The sequence below is a fragment of the Neophocaena asiaeorientalis genome, unplaced genomic scaffold (assembly GCF_003031525.2).
Source record: "Neophocaena asiaeorientalis asiaeorientalis breed wild unplaced genomic scaffold, Neophocaena_asiaeorientalis_V1.1 scaffold597, whole genome shotgun sequence".
Classification (NCBI taxonomy): domain Eukaryota; kingdom Metazoa; phylum Chordata; class Mammalia; order Artiodactyla; family Phocoenidae; genus Neophocaena; species Neophocaena asiaeorientalis.
Window position 1 is genome coordinate 151,209 of NW_020172664.1, and position 24,172 is coordinate 175,380.

General features: G+C 41.6%; 1 protein-coding gene across 2 annotated transcripts in view; it reads right to left on the minus strand.

Moving 5' to 3' along the window:
* Nucleotides 1–24,172, minus strand: part of PLCE1 (phospholipase C epsilon 1) — a 275,881-nt gene that overhangs the window by 19,032 nt on the left and 232,677 nt on the right. For both annotated transcript variants that reach the window (XM_024739518.1, XM_024739519.1), the window contains exons 19-26: nt 20,740–20,869; nt 16,288–16,409; nt 15,285–15,402; nt 10,428–10,559; nt 9,033–9,323; nt 4,253–4,416; nt 2,367–2,628; nt 277–395 (exon numbers count right to left, since the gene is read on the minus strand). In XM_024739518.1, the coding sequence (XP_024595286.1) occupies nt 277–395; nt 2,367–2,628; nt 4,253–4,416; nt 9,033–9,323; nt 10,428–10,559; nt 15,285–15,402; nt 16,288–16,409; nt 20,740–20,869 (1,338 nt within the window). The remainder of the gene's footprint in view (nt 1–276; nt 396–2,366; nt 2,629–4,252; nt 4,417–9,032; nt 9,324–10,427; nt 10,560–15,284; nt 15,403–16,287; nt 16,410–20,739; nt 20,870–24,172) is intronic.

Genomic DNA, 24,172 nt, shown 5'->3' on the forward strand with positions numbered 1-24,172 from the left:
TATAGCCGTGTGACCTCAGGTGTACTTAGCTCTTACCTTCCTTTGTAACATGGAGATGATACTAATAGCTATTTCATGAAGTTATTGAAAGGATTAAGTGAGTTAGTATATGTGTAAAGTGCTTAGAAAGTGTCAAGTGTCAGCCATTATTATTATTAGTATTTCCATAGCTACCTAATCAATAACTCAAATGGGCCACATTCCTGGACCACAAGAAAGCCTGCCTCCAGCATAGCCATCCCCACAAGTAAGCTGAATGAAATAGAACTTAATTACCAAAGAGGCCGGCATAGTATTGCCAGAGGAATTTTCTTCCATCCTCCTGCTGTTTATGAATAAACTAGAGATTTCCAAGAGTTCATTGTGGAGGTTCCGCAGCTGAAGATGTCGATATCCTGGAACAATGCAGAATTGGGAAAAGCTTGTTAGCTGTGCACTGCAGAGCTCTGCAAAGGAGATCCCCCAGGGAGGTCAGTAAATGATAGGGAGAAATAAGACTTTAAGATGGGCAGGGGTGACAACCAACTGATGCCTCTTCCCCAGGAGTGTTGCCCCAGGGGACGGTTTGGGGCTACCTAGTGGTAGTTAACTTGTCTGAGGTCTGTTTTTAACTTAGACTCAAACTGAAAATTTTAAACTCAAACCAAATAGAGTAGGAAAACCTGATCATTTTTGTTTATCAAGTCATCTAGAATACCTGTTCTACAAATATTCCATTTTAGAACAGCTTTAGTGATAACAAAATATTCCAACAATAGGGGGTTGGCTAAATAAGTTATGGTGTGTACTTGTGCAAGTATAAAATGGAGTAATATGCAGCTCTGAAAAGTGGTAATGAAGATGTATAGCTGTTAACCTGAAAAGTTGATCACTACATACGTCAGTAAGTGAAAACCAGTAAGTGGCAAAACACTAAGATTAGTAGGAAGCTTACTTGTTCGAAATATATACTATATGCTAATATGTATATACATGGGTAGAGGTGTAAAGCCTGCAAAAGATATATACCAAAAGTAACTATTTTGAAGAGATGGAAAAAAGGATAATTTAAAAGAACTGTTTTTGCTTCTCTGTACTTTGTCATATTTCTGTAATAACCATGATGAACTGAATGGTGTCCTCCTAAAATTCGTATGTTGAAGCCCTAACTCCCATTACCTCAGAATGTGACTCTCTGGAGATAGGGTCTTTAAAGAGGTGATGGGGTTAAAATGGGTCATTAGGGTGTGTCCTAATCCAATATGACCAGCGTCCTTATAAGAAGAGAGGACTGGAGAGCAGACATGGAGAAACACCAGATGCTGTGCACACAGACCAAGGGATGGCCCTGTGAGGACACAAGGAGAAGGTGGCCATCTGCAAGCCGAGGAGAGAGGCCTCAGAAGAAAGCAAACTTGCTGAAACCTTGATCTTGGGCTTCTAGCCTTCAAAACTGACAAAATAAACCTCTGTTGTTTAAGCCACCCAGTCTGTGGTATTTTGTTACACAGCCCTAGCTGACTAACACAGTGACCACGCACTACTCACACAATGGAGAAGAGAAACAAGGAAAAACTAAAGAGTAGGAGACTGTAACATGTTGGTGGTGCTCAGAGGCTGGCAGAGTATGGCTGTGGGAGGAAGTATGTCCTGGAAACTTGGTACTCAAAGGAGGTCAGCAGAGTCAGCATCCCTGGAGCTTGTTAGAAAGGCAGAATCTCAAGCCCCAGGCCCACAGCATCAGGGTCTGTATTTTATTACTAAGAGCCTGGGTGACTCAACTGCACATCAAAGTTTGAGAAGCAGTGCACAGACGTTCTGGACAGGTGCGACAAGCTGACGTTTCCCCCAAGGGCCATGGCAAAGCCCACATGCAGCAAGCCAGCAGCTCTGGCCTTTGCTCAGAATTTTCCACCTTCCCTGCTCTGCATCCAAACCCACCCCCGGCTTCTGACACTGGACTCCCACCAGGCACCGACTCCAACCTCGTCCCACTCATGCCACAGCACACCCCAACCCTCCCTGTTCTAGGTTTCCTCTCCTCACATCCGTCCCTGCTTTAAACATGCCAGGGGTAAGGCGGCACTATCTGGGGAGGGATGTATGTCGACAAGAGCACAACGACTGCCACTCCCAACATCAGCAACAGTGGGAGAGGCTGCACTTCATAACAAACGTTGTCAATAACTTCGGATTTCAGAATAACGTAAAAGAAAAATGTCTTTTGAGACATGCTCAAACAGTGTTCAAACTTGTATTATTTGCTTCTGCCTCTTATTTTAACGTGAAAATTTCAAACATATACGAAAGTAGAGAGAAGCGTGTAATGAACCCCGGGGCATCCATCGCTCAGCTACAATTATGAACTTTGGACAATTTGATTCTACCTCGCTTTAGAGCCTTGAGGGGGATGATTCTCTGAGCAGTTACCACCGAGCTGTTGTTCTCCACAACGGCAAAACGAAGAAATAGGAGATCTTCAAAGTGAACCCGGAAGAGGAACTGTTCATTCCACATGGGGTTCAGAGTATTGCGGTGGATGGGCTTCGTGCGGAAGTGGCAGCTATCCAGGGCCATGCCCAGGACGTCGACCTCTATACACGGGCTTCCCGTGCCGTTACTCGGGCACACGTTCTGCCCAGAGACGATCTGAGGAGGAAAAAGGATCAAAGTCACTGAAGATGCGAAAGAGACAGATGCGCCTCTGAGCCTCATCGCTTCCCTCCACAAAGAAAGACAAAGAACCCTTTGGAATGGACCAGGCAAATGATTAATAAGGCTGCTAAAAAAAGAGAAGTTATCACAATCAGGTAATTGCATGACTGGAATCATGGTAAAATCTATTTTGTCAACAGCATTCACCTAACTATAACCTTTCAATTGTCAACATGTTCAAATATCTTCAAAAACCATGTAATTAAGATGAAATTAAGTTTGTTGAGAAAAAAGAGACCTTATATATGAAACCACAAATGTGTTACTTACGTTCTGTTCAAAGTGTTTTAGGTGTATCTTTTACAACTTCAAAATTTTTTCTTGAATAGTTAGGTTCTGGAGCAAGTCACAGGGAATGTTGTTAAAAATTCATAGCCTTCTGGGCTTCCCTGGTGGCACGGTGGCTGAGAGTCCGCCTGCCGATGCAGGGGACGCGGATTCGTGCCCCGGTGCGGGAAGATCCCACATGCCGTGGAGCGGCTGGGCCCGTGAGCCATGGCCGCTGAGCCTGCGCGTCTGGAGTCTGTGCTCCGCAACGGGAGAGGCCATGACAGTGAGAGGCCCACATACCACAAAAAAAAAAAATTCATAGCCTTCTGTCAACATGAAGCTATACTCAAGTCTAGTGAAAATGGTCACATAGAAAAGGAGCTACTGCTCTGCTGTCTTAGGGAAAGAGAAAAAGCAGTTTGGTGGTAGGAAAATCTCTGAGTTGGGATCTCCCAGGGTTTTGAGGTGTTGTGTGCAGAGGCTGCTTGGGAAACAGACAAGATCTAGAGATGGATGGAGGGATAACTTCTTCGCTCCCCGTCTTTTCTATCACCCATTCAGTGTTTTGTTTTGTTTTTTTTTTTTTCCTCAGCTAAGAGGGAGTGAGAGAAGCTGGAAATAAAAATGAGTTATGAGCTACCAGGACTCAGATGTTAAGGGCAGTCTGTGGAGTTTTGACAGTTAGTTAATTAGGCAATAAAAGGAATAAGGAAAGGCCAGGAATGACAAAGGTTAAACTGTAAGGAGGAAAGATATTTAATTGATTTGTATATTGATGCCTGTTTTACCTTTTATAAGAGCTTGTTAGAGTTTAAGATGACCTGCTCTAAGAAAGAGCTCAGCTTTTATGGGATGCACTGAGAGTTATGATTCTGAGGGCCCTGGAAGACAGAATTACCATCATCAGTATGGAGGTGGTAGCAGGGAGCTCATAACTCCACCTACTGGGCTCTAGCGAATACAGCGCCTGGTGACTGCATACCTAAACCTCAGCCACTGCTTTCTGAGAAGTAAAGAAATTCTTTTGGGAACTAAATCTGCACCAACAAAATTGTGACATGAGAGTTTTGTAACGCCTTGAGTTCAAAAGGCATTACACCTTAGAATCCCAATAGAACATAGGAAGGGCGGGCTTCCCTGGTGGCGCAGTGGTTAAGAATCCGCCTGCCAGTGCAGGGGACATGGGTTCAAGCCCTGGTCCAGGAAGATCCCACATGTCGCGGAGCAACTAAGCCCGTGCGCCACAACTATTCCTATATTCTATTGGGACCATCAGGGCCAGACTTACAGTTAAAGAATAGATGGCAGGCTCCATGTTGTCCAGGTCTCTTTCCAAGGGAGAAAACTTCTGATACATGGGACAGTTCTTGTCCCACAGAACTGGGGGTTTCAGAACATAACCACAGCCACCGTTGGCCTCAAACATGGCAGCATTTAAATGTAAAGGGAGATCTGCAAAACAGTCAACATCACTTGTTACCTTGTCACTAAAGTGTCATCTTACAAATTGACTTTTTCGATTTTCCCTAAGCTTAAGCAGGAAGAAGAGAGAACCAACCACTCACTCCATAGACTGAGTGCCTACTGTGTGCCAGCTCGTGTTAGGCACCAGAGATACAGCAGGAAATAAGATACAAAATCCCCATCTTCATGGAGCTCACTGTCTATGGGATATGCCCCATGTTCCCACTCCAACCCAGGAGCCACTTAAAAACTCCTTTTGCAAATTAAAATTTACAACATCCTTCCAAAAAATAATCTTTGAAATACCTCATTTTATACTGAATTTTAGAAAGGCATAATGGCATTTTCTTATCCCTAAACACCAAACCATGAAGACAATTGTACGACCAATTCTTGCTTTTTCAAACCTAAGATAAAATCTTAAGAATCCAGGAAAGATCAGAAGAGCCAGAGAAACGTATCTTTTTCTTGAAATTTCAACTCATAAATCGTAGTGTTTCTGCCTCTATTTTTAAGCTGTAGTTAAATATGAAAGAAAAATCATTATCACATGTGATTCACATTATGTCCACAGTCCCCTCCATAGTACACTCTGGGAACCCTCACAACAGCTTCCAGTCTTCTGTGGCCAAATTTTATTTGGCAGAGTTGTTTGATGAACGGTTGGATCCCTGCACGGATTTTGGGCTCTTACACACTCAAATGCTCATCTGATGGCACAAGTCTGTAGAAAAGTTACATTCCAAATGAGCAAAACGTTTATGAGACACACCTGACAAATGTTCCCTCTGATAGATTCCTTCCATGTGCAGAATGAACTCTGATACGTGGACCAACATCAAGGAAAAGTGTGCTAAATGAGCACCACAGAGCAATGAGAAGTTGGCCTCTCCTCATCTCGTGTGTGAAATTTTTCCCCATACGTGGGGTTGGCTGGGATTGTGTGTAGGAATTTCTAGGGTCAGATGTCTTAGACACATATCAAAGCTCCTTGGACCTCTGTCTCCGTATCTACAAAATTAGTGCATTGGACCCTACCTCTCAGACCCCTTCCAGCCCCCAATATGACTGATTCATTGAGGCCAATTGTCTTGCCTGCAGTGGGAGAAAATTCTCTTCCCAGGCTGCTCTGTGACAGAGGAACATGGATGTGGGCGGAGGATGGTTCAAAGAGTGAAGCAAAGTAGCTCAGGAAGAGTTGGTAAGTAAGAAATGGATACACAGTATATTGCTAAAAAAATTACAGCAGCTCATACTTACTGCACTCTTACTATGTATCAAGCCCCATTCTAAGAACTTGTATTAGTGCCTCCCAATAACACATGAGGTACATTCTTTTAGTATTCTCATGAGAAGAAACTGAGGCACAAAAAAGCCCAAGGCACATAGCCAGTAAGAGGTAAATGTTAAGGTTCGAACCCAGACAGCCTGACCCACAGTTCCTAATCTTAACTACCGAGCCATTTAATGTACATCTCACAGGGGTCTTATAAAGATAAGTGAAGTCCTGTGCAAAAATCCCTACCCCAGCATTTGGCACATAGAAGGTGCTCGATAAACAGGTATTAAGTTATGATTATGATGTCAACACTCATTTGGGTTTGAAGTCTGATTTCATTAGCACTGTGTCTGTCTTTGTAGCTTTCCAAAACTTCAAAGCACTGTTGCTTAACTAAAATCTCTTTTGATGATTTGCTATGTAACACAGAACCACATGGAGCTGCTCTTTGGAGTAAAGGTGGGACCTTAAATCTCGCCCTCCTACTGTCCCATATAGGTGGTCCCAGAACTTCATCTAGGGCTATAGTTTTAAAACCTCTGTTTTAACCAAGTGAAAGAATGTGCATAGATCTATGTAATCCCATCACCCCTCTCAGTCAGTGCATGGGATGGCAGATCAAGCAAACCCTTATCCTTATGTCCTTCTGTTCATTTAAAAATCTGTATTAAGTGGAAACCATTCTCAGAATCATTATCCCTATATTTTGAGGCTGGAAAAGTCATCAGAAAGGGTGTGACAATCGTTCAGGAAAGCATAATAAATATTAATAGAACTTTTTCTTTTGAGTGGGGCTGCATTTCTACATACTTGTAGGTCCTGGGACATGAGGCAGGAATCATTCTGCCCCAGATGGAAAGAACTTTGAGGGGCTGTTGCCTGCAATAACCAGGGTCTGCACACTAGACTCAAGTCAGTTTCCAAACTCAAGAGTTGGTTTTAATGAGTGTAGACCCAAGCTATTTCTGGTTCCAGATCACTGCAGACCTTCTTGGAGTTGATGGAGTCATTAGAGATCTTGGGAAGAGATGACCCTAAGTCCATGGACACCACTTTAGGGCACTGGGGTCCCCTGAAATTCAGGAAGTGTAAGGCAGATGACCTATGGAACATATCTGGAGGCTAGAGGGGCACTGGGAGGGGGTTCTTTGTTATTTGGCTGGCATGCTTCATGGAAAACCAAGAACTCCTTAACCCAGGAATTCTTTTTCAAAAATTAAAAAATAGTGATTCCAACGTTGACTCTTCTCTATTTGGACTTGAAATTCACATAGCAATACCTAGAAGAGACCTGGACTCAAAATCAAGAACTATAGGTTCAGACTGCAGTGGGGCTCATTGAGACAATCTGTTAGCTTAGTGCAACATGCATTTACTGAGCATCTACTGTGTGCAAGGGATTGACCAGGCTCCACCCCAGTGTGCAGGAATAAAGACCATTTTTACAGACGAACACACTGAAACTGCACGTAGCGTGAGCTCTGCCCAGCATGGGAGATTTTTAATCATTGTGTGCTGCCTAGAATCAAGAGAGGTTATATGGCAGCACTCCCACCTGAGTTGGAAGATTATGTAGAGAAACCTGAGGATGAATCACAGCCTCCTGCCCCACCCCGAGCGGGGCAAAGGGAACATGCACTCCGGCTTGATCTGGGAAAGAGACAGAGCCTTCAGGGATGAGTGGAGGCCAAGGTGCAGCCTCAGTGTGTGCTTCCAGACCACAGAGAGGCCCAAGGAGGGGCAATACCCGTGTCCCCTTCAGCCGTGGCTCCCTCTGCCATCAGTGGAGCCAGTATGTCTGCGCCAGCCTAGGCACTTCAGGAGAAAGGACACGTCCCAAACCAAGTGCATTTCCATTTCCTTGAGAAAACTATTTTGCTAGTTATTTCAGTTCACTTAAAATATTTCAGTATCATCTCCACCAAGGGCAACAGTGGACTTGGGGCTAGAGACAGGGCCAGAGATATAAACCCACAAGCCACTTGGGACAGATTGAAAATAAATTTTTATAGCTTTTAAAATATTTCACTATTATTTCCACTTGCAAGTCCAAATCATACTGTTTTCATAACTTATCAAAAGCACTTAATGGTAGCTAACGTTTGTGGAATGCTGTCTGTGCTCCAGGCACTATGCTAAGTATGGTACTTCACCTGCATTACCTTCCTCAATTTCAACTGAAAGAAGCAAATATAACAAAGGCAAGAAAATATGACTGATGTCTCTAACCTGGGTCAGCCACAAATGGGCTCTGGTGGTGCCAGTGCCAGGCGGCTAGCTGGTCCCAGAGCTACAACTGTGGTTTGACCTTGGCTGCAGACAGGGCTAAGCTATGGTCGATGGGACAGCACAGTTGGTTAGGATCTGATTCAGTTCACGTGAGAGGAAGGAGGAGGCTGCTTGATTGTTCAAAGAGAAGACTCTGGTTTTTGAATGAGCTTCTAGGAAACGTTCCTCATCTGCTGTAGCTCCCACCTCTCACCACGTCTAAGTGGAACCAAAACATTTTATTCTCTAAACCCCCAGAGTGCTTGAATTTATTATTATAAGTCATACTGTGATTTTTGAGCCACTTAATTGCTCTACGTCTTGGTTTGCTCATCTGAAAAATGGGGATCATAAAGGTACCCACTTCTCAGAGTTGTTTCAAAGATTAAATGAGAAAATAGGGGTCAAGAATTGAGATGGTGCCTGGTGCACAGTGAACATGCCATAAAAGGTAGCTTGTACCCTGGAGTTTTTGGCCTCATCTGTTATCTCAGGACGGTGGAGAAGCAGGAACACTACTTTCTCGGTTCATGTAATTCACAGACTTGTTTCCTTTGTGTCAGCTGCTCTTACAGCACTGACCATTAATCTCCATTTCAATCTCAAAGGGATGAGGGGAAGCTAAAATGGTATTAACTTGCAAAGGGTTTCGAGAGACCCTACTTTTTCACTGCAAGGACAAGAGATTAGCAAGATGGTTACTAAGGGGTGTTAGGAAATCTCTACCCCATCAGGTCTTTAAAAACAAACTGGACACAGCCCTGTCAAGAACAGTCTTATGTTTGAAAAGTGCTTTAAAAAGGGGGCAGAACCAGGAGACTAATAGGGGCTCCCTGAAGGTTCTTTTCTATTGCCTTAACTCTGGAAAGTCAAGAGCACAGTTCAGTATCGAATTCACTTCTGTTCTCTGTCATCTGTATTTTTACCCTCACATAGGCCTCAGTTGGGAATCTTGCCCCCTTTGAAACATGTTTTTTGTTGAACTACGTTTGCTGAGATATAAGACGCAGAGGAGCGAGGGGAAGGGGCACCCCTCCGGGTGAAGCAGGCCCATTACCATCTGTCTGGTAGTTGAGCGCCACGAGCTGTATCCCATGGAGCCAGAAGAGGAGGGGGCTGGGGTTGGATGAGTCGATGCGGGTGGCGGCCGGATACGTCCTCAGCAGCTGGCAGGCAGTGTGCTGGATCAGTTTCTGAGAATACCTGCGACACAGACGTTTGGCAGCATTTTCATTCAGCGAGGAGATGTGGTAGCATTTGGGAGTTCTAATGATAGCGCTGAGGGACGTGGCTGGGTTGACAGAGGAAGGCGAGTCCTCCCAGGCCTGTCGGATTCCTTCACAGGAACCTAAACCCCCCAAAGATTAGCCTCAGATTAGTGCAGAAAACTTTACATATTTTAGCAAGAGAAACCTGAACAACGCCCCAGGAAAGAATCACAACACATCACACATCAGAATACATCTTGAGTGTTACTTGTGAGTGAGTCCACTACCTTGAGACCAAATGATAGCTATCGAGGGTATGCCTTTCTACTTGCTAGATGGGATGCTACCCATTCAAGGGTCAATAAATAATAAAGCCAATTAGACCTTCCCCCAGAAAGGGATAGCTAAAATGAGTGCCGCAACACCATTTTAAATTAAAAGCCTGAAAGTCCTTTGCCTCAGTACCTCATCTGTCCTGTGGATATATTTGCATAAATACACAACAGTATATGTATAAGGGTGTTCAATCTAGCAGTGCTTTTTATAGCAAGAAAAAAAAAAAAAAAGCAACAAAAAACCCGGGAAGCAACCCAACAGTTCCACCAGTGAGGAAGTGGTTAAATAAATGCATATCCACACACTGGAATACCACAGGGGCAATAAGGAGAAGGTAGATTATATGTACAGAAAGCTATATGGAAAGTTATTGCAAGTATAAAAGTTATACAAGTTATGTTCAGTTATATCCCATTTGGATTATCTTAAAAAGGATCTTATTTTTCTTGAACTAAACACAATAAACTTAACAGTGGTTACCTCTGGGGAATAGAACTGGGACATTGTGAGTGGAAAGAAACTTTAATAATATTCTGTATTGTTTGAGTTTTTTAACTATGAGAATTTATTACTTTGACAATAAAAAGTAATTAGAGATAAAATGGATATATCTTCTGGAGTTATAATGGTGAAGAGTGCAGTTCCAAGAACCACTAGAAGGTTCCAAGGTGGCTCCAATTTTTATTTTTGAGGCAAACAGCGTTAGAACACCTTCAGTGAAATGCTATGTTTTAGGAAGTTAAGAGGGTAATTTTGTAATTAAAAAAATATTTATACCACACTTAGATAACATGAACATTCATGAAAATAAAAAAAGATTTAAAAAGTTCCAGCGAAGTGCTTAGTGAAATACTGGAATCCTCCAGCATGCAGATTCAAGCAAAGATACTGTTAGAAGGTGACTTTACTTTTTCCAGATGTTTTGTTAAGTGATGCTGTCTCCCCGGGGCTCATTCTGCCCGGATTGTTGCCAAAAATGGACTTCCTGCTTTTCCTTTCTTTTCCTCTGCTAGAGCCAGATGCATTTAGAGTTGACAGGCCTGTTCCCATAAAATGAAGATAAATAAGCCAAAAACTACAAGCAAGGGAACTCAACATTTTCCATCCCTGTTAATGTTTATTTTGAAGTCCTACTATTCCCTTGTAACCCAGTACAGAAGACCTGCTAGCATTTTTAGCACCGTTAATGATACCATTGCAGGCAATGATAGCAAAGTTTTTATCTCTGTTGGCAAGTGTGACAAGGCCTGCATGATTATTACAGGACAACCACAGATCACACTCACACCCATCTGATTGTACACCAGAAAGATTTTGAAAAATTGCGTGAAAAGAAAGGGCTCCAGAACCTAATCAAGCAGTATGGAGAGATGAAAGAATGGCCAAGAGCCTGAGCGGTAGCATCATAATTGTCTAGGATCAGTTCCTTCCTGAATGAGCTTTGACTTAACATCTGCCTTCTTGATTCCTCAGTTTTCTTATCTACAAAATGGGTGCAATGATAGGAACTCACTCACAGGGTTAATCTGAGGATTGAATGGGAAACAGATTATGATGGTAATCATGTTTCATGGCTTCTCTTTCTCTCTTCTGGTCCAATCACTCCCTGAATCCTTCCTGCCTGTCACAGTGCCGCGCAGTGGGAACTTCACAGATATTTGCTGAATGAGGAAATGAATGCAGACCTGGCTCCAGGGCAGGAAGTGTAATTTAAAGTCACCAGTGCCTCCAAACCATTCTCACTGTCTGCAATTGTACCATTAGGGAGTATTTCCTTTAACTGAAGCAGCATTCAGAGGGGCCACTTTGAGATGAAAATTTATCTTCCAAGAACATCATCAGAGAAGACAGGATAAAGTAGTGTTTAATAAGAGTATAGACTCTAGTGTTTAAACCCTGTTCCCTGCGATGTGACCTCACACAAATTACTTAACCTCTCTGATCACTTCTTCTTCATCTCCAAAAGGGTCATGGTTAGGATTAAATGAGATAATGTATATCTGCATACTTAATAGAGTGTCCTGTTCAGAGAAAATGCTCAGTACACAGCAGCTGTGGGGTTTCTACATTTTTTTTTTCTCTGAAGTATCCAAAACTGCAAAGATGCACAAACTTGGAACAGTGAATTCTTATGCTTTATCTTAAAACTTTATGTGAATTTTGCCCTCTACACAATGATCTAACAATGGATTTTCTCCCGAGTAAAAGAGATGAGGGGTCAGAGTGAGGGGCCATGTTCTTTCTGGGGTTTTTGCACACACCCCAGCACATGTTGACATCCTCCAGGGGTATGTGGGCCCTCCGGTAAGGAGCCTGGAGTGAGCCTGGGGTGGGGTGAGCACACGAAGAAACAAGGGCTGGGTGATAAAGAAAGGGGAAGGAATCTGGAGAGGCCCAGAGAAGTAATCGAAGGAGCAACAAAGAACCTTCATCTCCCCTGCTGGTCTGTTCACCAATGAAAATGACAACAGCCATTTCGAGGGAGCCAACTATTTTCCAGATAGTGTGCTAATCACGTTGCATACCTTATCGCTACTTTTTACAATAACCCTGCAAGTTAGCAATGTTATGCCTCTTTCGCAGGTAGGGAATCCGAAGTGCAGAGAAGTTATAGAACTGTCCTGGCCAAGCTCACTGAGTAGTGGAGCCCTGCCACTGAAGCAGGTCTGTGATCTTGGGGAAGTTACTTTACTTCTGGGGAAGGTCATACCCATGATCTTCATGGTGCCTCAATGCTTGGAAGAGTTTTTTGCATGTGGCTCCTTGGAAGGGACTTGGGATGGTGAAAGGTGAGATGCATTGAAATTGATAACGTAGCAAAATTAAAATCAACAGTGTAGCAAAATGAACAGTTTTTATTATTGTAATTAATATAATTTATTAAGTTATGGCTCAAGAAAATGAACACATTATGGTATTTTCCTCCTGAGCATCAAAACTAATCATAATGGCAATAAATATTTAGAAGGTATTACGACAATGATTCTGGCAATATAATTTAGTCATTTTGAGAAAGAAAATAAATTTGGGGAAAGAAAAATGTAAGAAACTTCAATTACTAAAATAATATATTAGAATATAGCATACCTATAAAGAATGTGTGTTATATAAACACTTAAAAAAAACAGCATACTTGGAATTTTAAAAATAAGTCAAATAACCCCATGCTTCACCTGTGTCTCAAGTCAAAAGCTAGACCAAATGACGTTTAGACCCTTCCACAATTCTCTACCTGTACAGAAACTTTATCTCTCATAGTGACTTCAAATATCTCTTGGAATTTGTGCTCTTTGTTTACTCAGTGCTTGAGAGGAAAAGACAAAGCCAGAGGAATGGTTTGGGTGCAGTGGCAGCTGAATTTATAAAGAACAAGAGATGCAGTGAGTATGATTCTTGGATGGAGTGGTCTTCACATCTGTTCCTGTGATGAAGGACATGCAGGCCATGAGGCTCTTTGACAGTGAAAGGATTTTACCCCGTGATAAGAACAATTTCACCAGCTGCAGATATGGTCATACTGTACTTATGAGACAGAAAGTCAGGATCTGTGAAACTAAACCTACATAGCTAAGGTCTTGCATTTCTTTGAAATCTTTGCTTGCTACTTATTTATTCTCATCCTCCTCAACAGAATTTGCTAGTAGATAAGCAGTAGCAGCTACCAGAAGTTTAAAAACAGTTTATGGGAGAAAACTTAAAATTGAGAAAGCTCCATCTACGATTTTTTTTCCCCTTCTGGTGTGTGAACAGACCACTCATTACCTAGTTTTTCAATAGCCCAGGACCTCTGTCCCATTTGCAGGGCAGAGTGTGAGAACTAGGGCTTAAGATAAGCCTCTGGAAGCCAGGATCCGCGTCTAGACCATCTTAAAAAAAATGAGGGTTGGGGGCTTCCCTGGTGGCACAGTGGTTGAGAGTCCGCCTGCCAATTCAGGGGACACAGGTTCGTGCCCCGGTCCGGGAGGATCTCGTGTGCCGCGGAGCGGCTGGGCCCGTGAGCCATGGCCGCTGAGCCTGCGAGTCCGGAGCCTGTGCTCCGCAACAGTAGAGGCTGCAACAGTGAGAGGCCCGCGTACCGAAAAAAAAAAAATGAGGGTTGTTATTTTAACTTCCCTCTCTAGACCAAGTTCACATATGCTGCTTACTAACATTTGGACGGATCCCCCAATTCCAGCTGCTCTCCTGTCCTCAGAAATCTTGTACAAGGGAATCCTTCTTAATAGAAGAAGATGAATTTTTCTGACTTCTATATATTTATGGACTTTCCTGTTTGCCCTCCACCTCCTGCTGCCCCATCTGGATGAGCTCATTGACAGTACACCCTAACAAGAGAGGCAGGGTAGTGCTAGGGTTAAAGGCAGGACTTTGGAGATAGACAGGCTTCAGAATCATAGTTCTACCACTTATTAACTGAAGTGAAGTGCATATTTCTGCGGGGGCAGTGGTTTATCAGCTTAAGTTCACTTGTACTTCTAAAAATGGCCAACTGGGGAAACCTCTCCACTGAAACTGTGTCCTTGATCTTTGCAGTTTGGGTGGAGACTCACTACCCAGCTCAGGGATGGGGCACGTGACCTAAGCCCTAGACAGCCGGAGCACTGCATGTCCTTGGCCACAGTGACCGGTTCAGGGATGGGCAAAGGATCCAGTGAAAAACCATGAAACTGCTGCTGAAAGTTCTGGAAGAGACTCATACTGAAGCTGAATCTAGAAGTATGCGGTGTTAGCCTGCTGCAGCTGCCTTGCAACCGCAAAGGGAAAAGAGCCAACATGGTAGCAGCAGAGTGAGAAATATGGAGAGAGAAAAGCCCTGGACCAAGCTGTACCTGAAACTCATATATCCCTTCACTTTTCAACACATAAGCCAATAAATTTCTTCTTTGCTTAAGTAACTTCTGCCACTTTCAAACAAAAGAGTCTTAACTGATATGCTCTGAAACCTTGGGCCAATTATTTCATCTCTCTCAGACTGTTATTTAGAAATGGAGATAAATCCACCTACTCATAGAATTATTATGGAGTCATTTAAGATGATGTACATCAAATACGTAGCATAAATCCTGGTATTAAGTGCTTAATAAATTTTAGCTATTAGATGTTATGAATATTATTATTATTAACTATAATGGAGAGACATGATATGATCTGAAAAATGAACATTTTATGGTATCCTCCTCATCAGCATCAAAGCAAATAATAATAAAATATTTATTAGATGCTGTAACAATGATTTCAGCAACACAATTTAGCTATTTGGAGAGCATGCACAATGCCCAATTAAATAAATAGCATATTTTAATCTTTTGGTATCTTTAAATGTTATAAATGATACTGTCTATTCTCTTTCTTTTTAACACCTTTATTGGGGTATAATTGCTTTACAATGGTGTGTTAGTTTCTGCTTTATAACAGAGTGAATCAGTTAGATACTGTCTATTCTTTTTGTTTTTAACTTTTATTTTATATTGGAGTACTTGATTAACAACATTGTGTTAGTTTCAGGTGTACAGCAAAGTGATTCAGTTATACATACACATTTCCAAATTATTTTTCCATTTAAGTTGTTACATAATATTGAGCAGAGTTCCCTGTGCTATACATTAGGTCCCTGCTGGTTATCCATTTTAAATACAGTGTGTAGATGTAAATCCCAAACTCCCTAACTATTCCCCCCACCCGACTCCCGGTAACCACCAGTTCATTCTCTAAGTCAGTGAGTCTGTTTCTGTTTGTAAATAAGTTCATTTGATACTGTCTATTCTTACCTGGAAACTTTACTGCTTGGCAATAGATGACAAGGTCAGAAAGCTCTGGTGCAATCTGTCTGCTTTCCTTTTTATTCTGAGGAAGATAAAATTCTTCTCCCAGTTCCATGTCATAAACCTAACAAGGGAAAAATGATACTGGTTTACAGGGAAGGTATATATGCCACTCACCTTGGAATCCCTAAAGCTCTTTGTTCCTTTCTCATGTCATCACTGTGTTTCACTTGCTCTATCTTATCCATATACATGTCCTAACACCTTCCCTAGAGAAAAGCTTTCTGAGAGCAAGGGCTGAGTCTAACTCATTCTTCATCTTCCCTCAGAGCACAGTCCAGCGTCTTAAATGTGGAACACTCAATGCATAGTTGTTGAATGAACAGATAGTGGAGTATGTATCTCCTGTGGCTCAAATTTTTGGCGTATTTTATTATTTTGTTGTCCAACAATGTCACTGTAACTATGTCTATAGATTTGCTCAGAGTCTATACACCGTGAGGCACTTGAGGGTTGGGTCCGGGTATCTCATTTTTCTTTCTATTCTTGTTGTCCTTCCTCTGTTAACACTTCCCAATCGGCCCTGTTTATCTTCCTGGTCATCCCAAACACCTTTAATACTTCTAGCAATTCCTTGAACGTACCAGCCTCCTGGTCTGAATGCCCTGTTTCTGTCTGCTTCTCAACATCATCACGCTCTGATTACACTGTGTAATCACTGTTCTTTGTACTTATCTACAAGCACTGTTTACATGTTTGTCTCCATGGCCAAATCACCTTCTGCGCTATCTCAGCGCCTGCCACACACTACATCTTCAGTAGGTATTGGCTGGACGAATCGATGACTAACCTTCTATAAATTGCAGATGGGGGTCCCATATCATCACCATGTGGACTTTAGTGTCTAAGGGAAAGTGAGCGGAGAGGTGAAGGGAAAGGATAGGGAGGGAGTGAAATCCTATCTGAAACTGACGGTCCAAGTGTAATTTAACAGAAACCATTCACCCACCTTTCCTTTGTTGCAAGCAGAGTTATCTGCTTTCTTTATCCTCTTGGGGATTTCTTCATTATACTCAAACTGAAGTTTGTCATTACATGATTTATTTTCAGGTCTGTCTTCTAGAATGTTGTCTGAAAATGAGTTGGCAGGCTTCAGCAAACAAGAACTGAATGCTTCACTTAAGGGCTATGGCTACATCGTTGCAAGGATATCCAGGTACTTGTGCTTATCTGTAATGTAAGACTGAGGCACTGGCTACATGTTACCAAAATGATGGCTTGAAGTATAATTTTAAAAATCTGTTAAATGATACATTTATTTTTGATTGAATAGACTAATTTACCAGTAGTTTTGGTACCATATAGACGTAATCTAAATGAGAAAGCTCATTTTCATACAGATGGTTGGAACTGTGCAAACATTATGGAAGATACCCTGTCAAGAAGCTCTCAGCACACAAGTTTGGGAAGGATTTAGTGGTTGAAGCACTTCTAGATGGTGCAGGCATGATTTAATTACTCTCACTTTAAAATGAAGCTATTAGCTTTTTTTACCTCTAGAAATGTCAAAACCGGAGGGAAAAAGACACTTATTTGCAATGCAGTTTTCACAATTATGCTTAATTGGAAAGTAATTTTTTCATAACTGTCTATCAATTTATTAAGGGAAAATCTTAAGGATAGGAATTAAAATATATCTAAAAATTTCCAAAGTATGACAGATAATCTTATACTTTGCTCTTGCTTTGGTATTACTATTCAAAATGATTTTAAAGGTGTTAGAGATATAACATGATTATGTTCTTTTAAAAGGAAAAACGAAAAACAAGAAAGCTCATTTCTCACCCATGATTTTACTATCTCATCAGATCACAAATGCTTAGACCAAAATATCCTTATACCAAATCAGGGCCATGCAGGCTGCCAAGAAATAAACGAGATCAATCATTTAATTACATTTTTATTCTTATGAGGGTCACAACTTCATGCTAATCAGGCCTAAGCAAATGGAAACAGAATGCCGACATTCATGCAGTTACAAGGTCAGGTTCAAGTGGCTTTACCTTCCTGACTGTTAGGAACAGGAGAAGCGGTAAGGACATCTGCTACAGAAAAACAGAATCAGAAAGGGGATAAAAGTAAGGAAAATAAAGGCAAAAAGCCAGATAAATTAAACTAAGGTATGAAGCAAAGCATGAATAACAACAGCTTAGATTACAAGGTAAATGAAATAAGAAATCTTCCATCGATGTAATATTTTGACTATTAAGGGATGCAAAGGCTAGCAATAAAAGAAGTGCAAACATTGTTAACGTTAATCACGCTGCCACATTCACATTGCGTATTTTCAGCTACTGATTGTCCTAATACTCCCCAAAATACTTTATGTCAAATGGATATAAATTGATTAATTTGTTAGAATCATGCAGTCATTAGACTTCATATATACGAAGTCATAGAATGTCTATATGAAGTTGGAAATTCAAATCTCTACTCTAGTGCATGTTCAAAGCTAGTCAAGATAAACAGCAAGGTTGGGAAAAAATTAATTAATGTTTATTTAATAAAATTTGATTGAATAAATATTCATCAAGAACTTGGTGGCCAAAAGGCAGAGTAGCAGTTCTTGAAATACTTGAGCCTCATTTGCAACTTCCTTTAGATTTTCTGGAAGTAATTTTGTGCCTAGGAACTATCACATTTTTTCTTTTAAAGCGTTCTTTTTTTAAATTAATGTATTTTGTTTTATTTATTTTTGGCTGTGTTGGATCTTCGTTGCTGTGTGTGGGCTTTCTCTGGTTGTGGCGAGCAGGGGCTACTCTTCGTTGTGGTGCACAGGCTTCTCATTGCGGTGGCTTCTCTTGTTGCAGAGCACGGGCTCTAGGCGCGCAGGCTTCAGTAGTTGTGGCACGCAGGCTTCAGCAGTTGTGGCTCGCTGGCTCTAGAGCGCAGGCTCAGTAGTTGTGGAGCACAGGCTTAAGTTGCTCTGCGGCATGTGGGGTCTTCCCGGACCAGGGCTCGAACCCATGTCCCCTGCATTGGCAGGCGGATTCTTAACCACTGCGCCAGCAGGGAAACCCAGAACTATCACATTTTTATAGCCAAAAGAGGTTTTAGACGAATTTGCTCATTTTATATATGTGAAAACTGAGGACTAGAGCTGTCACAGAGATAAACTGGGCCACCCAGACTTTAGAGACGGGTTTCTAGCCTGAGGTGCCTGCGAGGGGCTCAGAAGGCCTGTGAAAACTCTTGCAATTTTATGTAGAAATTTGAGACCATGTTTATTTCTCTGAGGGGACTGGTCACAGCTTCCATCTCATCCTCAAAGGGATCCATCATTACAAGAAGCTTAGAAACGTTTGGGGTCCTGCTAAGAAGCTGGGAATGGTTCTACCCTCAGCAAGCAGGTTTCTGTTTTCTTCTCATCTCAGCCAGAGAAAGTAAGGTTGAGGGAAGGAGGCAGGGATGAGCTCGGCACCACAAACCATGAGCGAAAGTGCAAGACTGTCTGGCATTTAACAGTAGCATCAGGAAGCCTTAATAGGGTAAGCTTAAATAAGTCCCGGCATAATCAACTACAAGGCCTATTTGGGAATCCGTCAGTCAAAGGACTCTTTTAATGAAATGGGAAATTATCATGTGGTGGTATTGGAATTAACTGTCATAGATCATAGATGTTAGTGCTAGAAGGGAGAACATCTGACAACCCGTGACAAAATCTTCCCATTATGCCTCTGAGGGGCCTAAAGTCTAGAGTGGTGAAAAGACATTGACCCAAGGTCTCACAGTCTATTGGAGCAGAACCTGAGGGTGCTTTCCATGTATACCCCACCCCAGCACATGTGGGTTTTTAAAAAGCGTGCAACTGTCCTAGAGATTCAGTGGGGTAGGGTTTAAATTTTACCCTCCTAACTGAAAATAAATCAGAAAGCTCCTTCCCCCACCTTCCCTATGCATTTTGTTATCTGCATGTCAAAACGTCCTATACTACTATTACTAATAATTAAGAAAAGTCTTTTCTTTCCTGTTTTCAAAAGTACAGAAAAAAACACAGAAGTATTTTATGATAGAGAGTGAATTTACCTTCCAGAGCACTAACTTCTCACAGGGGCAGATAACATCTGGATTTGGTTGATTTCTTAAATGTGGTTTTCATTTCTTATCAAATAAATTTGTTCTATGAAACAACATTACCATGACTGTGGTAGAGATCCACGGGGAGGAATAAGTCAATATAAAAAGATTCATACTCCCACGACTTCTGAGGAATAGGATACAAGAAATGACCTTGACTCTTTCCCATTTTCTCCCACTTTCGACCTCCCCATTAGAGAATATGCCCTCGTGTTATCTGATGGGACTTCAGGTCGGGTACATTGGCTTTTAGTTGATTATATGAAGCAATCAACAATTACTAAGGACAAATATTACATGGACAGAGACTAGTATTGTATTTGGGGGCAGAAAGAGGTTGGACTGTAGCTGCTGGCTATGATGGAGGCTCACAAAACCAAACACGACCAGGAGACAATGGTGCTGCGTGAGAAGCAGATATTTGAAGGAGTGTAGCTTGATTCTCTTAATGCAAGTGGTAAACGGTTGCTGGTCTGGGCATATCTGCATATTAACAAGACAATATCCTACAGAGAAGTAATACAGTCACATTTATAACGTTTAAATAAACAGGAACGTTGGTATCTTTTCATTACTAAATATTTGTCTTTCAGAAGTTGCCAGAATTAAACAGTCTACCATCAGCAGTGGTACCTGAGAAAACATTTTGCAGTCTCTAGCAAATGACACTAATTTAGTGCAAATGAAACACAACTGAAACCTAATTATCTCCTAAGAAGAATCCTTCACCTTTAATAAGTAAGTAACATCATTCATGTGACTTTTTTGTATTGCACCATTAGCCATCACCCGTATCTTTTTGGTGGGGTCAGAAGGAAATGTCTGGTTGGCTTGGTAATGTGAGAACAAGGGAAGGGGGGCGGGGAGTGAAGGGGAGCAGCAGAGAGCACAGGAATGTGATGCTGCCCCCTGCAGGTGGTGCAGGGGAGAGAAAAGAGTCAGCCCTCGTCTACAATTCCTGCCAAGAGCATCTGCTACACCAGATGCTGAAAGGGTGGGAACGGGGTCTCTTTGCAGTAATTCCACCTCTTCCTCTAGAAACCAATTTAGGAACAACCCCTGGATTGCTTCCCACACCCTCCTATTCTTTCCTTGAGTGGTGTCTGTAGTGGCTGACAGAATCCCTTTCCCCGCTTGGTCCTTCTTACTAAGCAGCAGGATTCCAGAAACTCTTAGATAATATTACAACAATCGGTATTGTTGGTCTATGGAGCAATAGACTTATTGCCAAGTCTATTGCTAAGAAAAAAAAGACACCCAAAAAACCCATTAGAAAAATCTTCCAGGCACTTCCCTGCGTATAGCATAGGGTTGGCTTTCTTACCGTCAGAGAGGGATTCATAGTCATAATCATATTCGTCCTCTTCATCTTCCTCTTCTTCGTTATTAGCAGGTGGAGGGTTGGCACTGCCACCATTATAAGCCTGAGCTTGCATGGATGCTAGCTGATGAGCCTGTAACATATCAATAATTAAAGACTGCAGATGCCCAGCTACTAAACTTTCATTTATAGCTTACCAAATGACCACCTAAGGCTTACCACAGTCATAAAAACTGGCTTAACCTAATTTTGATTATTTGAGAAAAGCCCCAAAACTCTACAGTCACTTAAAGCACAACGTCAATACTTAAGTGAATGTTAACGTCCCTACAGGAGGAATCCAGGAGCTTTTAGGAAACAATCACAAGGAATCCGTGTGTGGTGCCCAGCCATCCAGGTTTCCTAGGACAACCCCACCAGGAGAAACCTGGGTGCTTCAAAGAACCACCATCAATCCCAAATGATGAAGAAGCAAATCAGCCCATCCATTTTAGAAAAGTAAATCTCTGCTAAGAAACCAGGTTTTTTCCCCCTTCTTAAAATACCATCCCTATGGATGAGACTAAAAGAATAGTTTGATTTAAATAAAGTTTTTTCAACAGACCTCTGAACCGTCAGTCAGATTATTTGAACCGTCAGTCAGATTAACAAAATAGGCCTAGAGATTTCTGGAAAATTGATGTGTGCTATCGGGGAGGTCATGTGCTTCTACATCTGACTACAATTACTGTGACGGAATATCACAGGACACAAGAATAAATATAAATCTGGGAGCCTAGCATAAGGAAATAGTCCAACATATAGGCAAAGTTACTTGCGTGAATTAAAAACAGGAAGCAACCTAAAAGTCCAACAATAGAGGAATGACGTCAGTAAACTATGGTGTATCTGCTTGAGAGAATAAGACTTGACAAATAATTGTGATATGTATTTATTGAACAAAGGATACAGAATTTTGTGTGTGTGTATAGATATAAATAATATTTATACATGTAAGCATATACATATATACATGTATCTATGTAAATATATATATAATTCTATATCCTTTGTTCAATAACTCTTTCTGTCTACATATAATGATTATAATTATATAAAATGATGTGCATAAAAGCTTAGCTATTAAATGTTAATACGGTAGGGATTCTTGACCTGTTTTTATGGCACAGGCCCCTTAGGCAGTCTGGTGAGGTAAGGTCCCTTCTCAGAATGATATTTTAAGTGCACAGAACAAAATACATAAGATTACAGAGGAAAAAAAGAATGTTGATACAGTTATTAAATCTTAAAAAAATTTGTGCTATAGGAATATATGTTTATTTATTAACATAGTAAAAAATATATAATGGTAGGTCAAGTAACGTTTCTGAAATAGTGATGAGCATAAATAATTCTTGGAAATATTAGCAACAACTGTGATATAATATGAAACATCTGTGATTTCTACTGGTGACAGAGACATAGATGCTGCCAACTTTACTGTGGTTTGTTCCCTACATTTATAATCAGAGGAAAGGCTAAATTTCAGCTAGAGGTTAGTGAAAATGAAGATGTAATTTTTTTTCGGGAATTCCCTATTGATCCAGTGGTTAGGACTCTGTGCTTCCACTGCAGGGAGCACAGGTTCAATCCCTGGTTGGGGAACTAAGATCTTGTAAGCCGCATGGCGCAGCCAAAAAAAATTTAATTTTTTTCATCTAATTTCATGGACCCCCTGAATTCTGTCTGTGGATATTACTAAGGTTAAGAATCCTTGTGATACAAGTTGTGTTTGGCTTTGGAATTATGTGTTTTAAAATAATTCTTCCTTAAGCTTTCCGAAATGTGGTTATATTACCTTTATAATAAAAATATATACATAAGGAAGATACAATGTAGGCTATGTTGATATCGAGATAAATCTTTTACATGCAGTCTACTCCTGATAACTGGGCATTGTCTAGGCTCAACGTTTTTATGGAACACTAGCTCCATGCGTGTTAATAGCTGTTATGTAAAAAAATGAGAATTACGGTAACCACAAAACACAAAGGAAGTTTAAAAACAGCATCTTACAGAAACTGAGTTTCATAGAGCCTTCATTAAATATGCTAAAGGACATCACAGTCCTTCAAAGATCTCCAGTGCAGCATTTCCCACACTTATTTAACCAGGAAAATTTTCTTTTCTTTTTTCAGAGTGTCTCACAGGAGTAGCGTTCTTCCAAGCTTTGGGAAATCTGCTCTAGGCACAAGTGAGCTACAAAAGCAAGTCTATCTGTCCTGGATAAGCAAAGGGCCTTCCTGCAGTAAACATGCAGGATGGAGCCAAGTACCGAGAATGATGATGCCAAGAGCCTGGTGGGCCCCCGACAGAAGGTTTTGAGAACCAATAATGGGGGTGCTGCCGTTCAAAGTCCCACTACCAGCAAATGTCAGAAGGTGGAGTGTCAAGGTCCCTTCGACGCTCAGGTACTTCCCCCAGTGCAGGAAGTATGGAACAGGTGGCCCAGTGCCAGCCAAGAGCTGACTTCCTTATTCTTTGCCATATCCTACTTATTTTGAGGCAGAAGAACAGGACCCCAGCCCTTGATAAAAGCGATTCAGATATAGGTCCGAGGGTTAGAGTGGGGTGTCAGGTGAAGAACTGGCTCACATGGGTCCAGGCAGGAGCCATGTCTCATTTGCTCTGTTCCCCCAGCCCCTAGCACAGCACCTGTCACTGAGCGTGAACTGTCTGAGTCTAGCAGGTTGGAGTTCAGGAGACCAAGGGCAGAATACTGGTGATCTGGCGGGGTATAGTTAAGGATCCTCTGCAAGAGCCTTAGCACAAGCTTGAGGCAGATGGAGGGCTTCAGAAATCCTGCTCAGAGTCAGTGCATCCTTGCTGAGGGTGAGCTCCTTGCACAGAAAGAACCCAGACCTTCTAAGTTGGAGGGTTGGTCTGAGCACACTGGAGCTCCTGGCATGCATTCACCCAACCCCGTGTGAACTCAGATCACCTGGTCCAGACCCACAACCTGCCAGGCAATTAAAAGGTCTTGCAGATATGACTGTCAGTAGTCCCTGGGAAATCACGGGGCTCTGGAAGCGATTTTAAAAACCTGAAAATGGGATTATATTGTCCCATTTTTCCAAAAGGAGGAAGAGGTAAGTTGTGGAAGTTGTATGGTAGAAAGTGTCAAAGTAACACCTGACAGAATCTCAGAATGGATTATTTGGTTGTGGAACACAGAAAATAAAGAGGCAATTAGCAAGAAGAAGCATAGGTTTACTAAGAACAAATCTCCCACACAGTAACCTCTTTGGACTTTGCTGGTAAGGTAACTCACTTTGTGGGAAATAACAGATAAGCAGTATTTTCCAAATTTCAGGGGGATAAGAATTATTTTTAAATAAACAGATTACCAAGTCTTCCTTATGGAAATTCTGATGTAGTTGGGCAGATTTGGGACCTA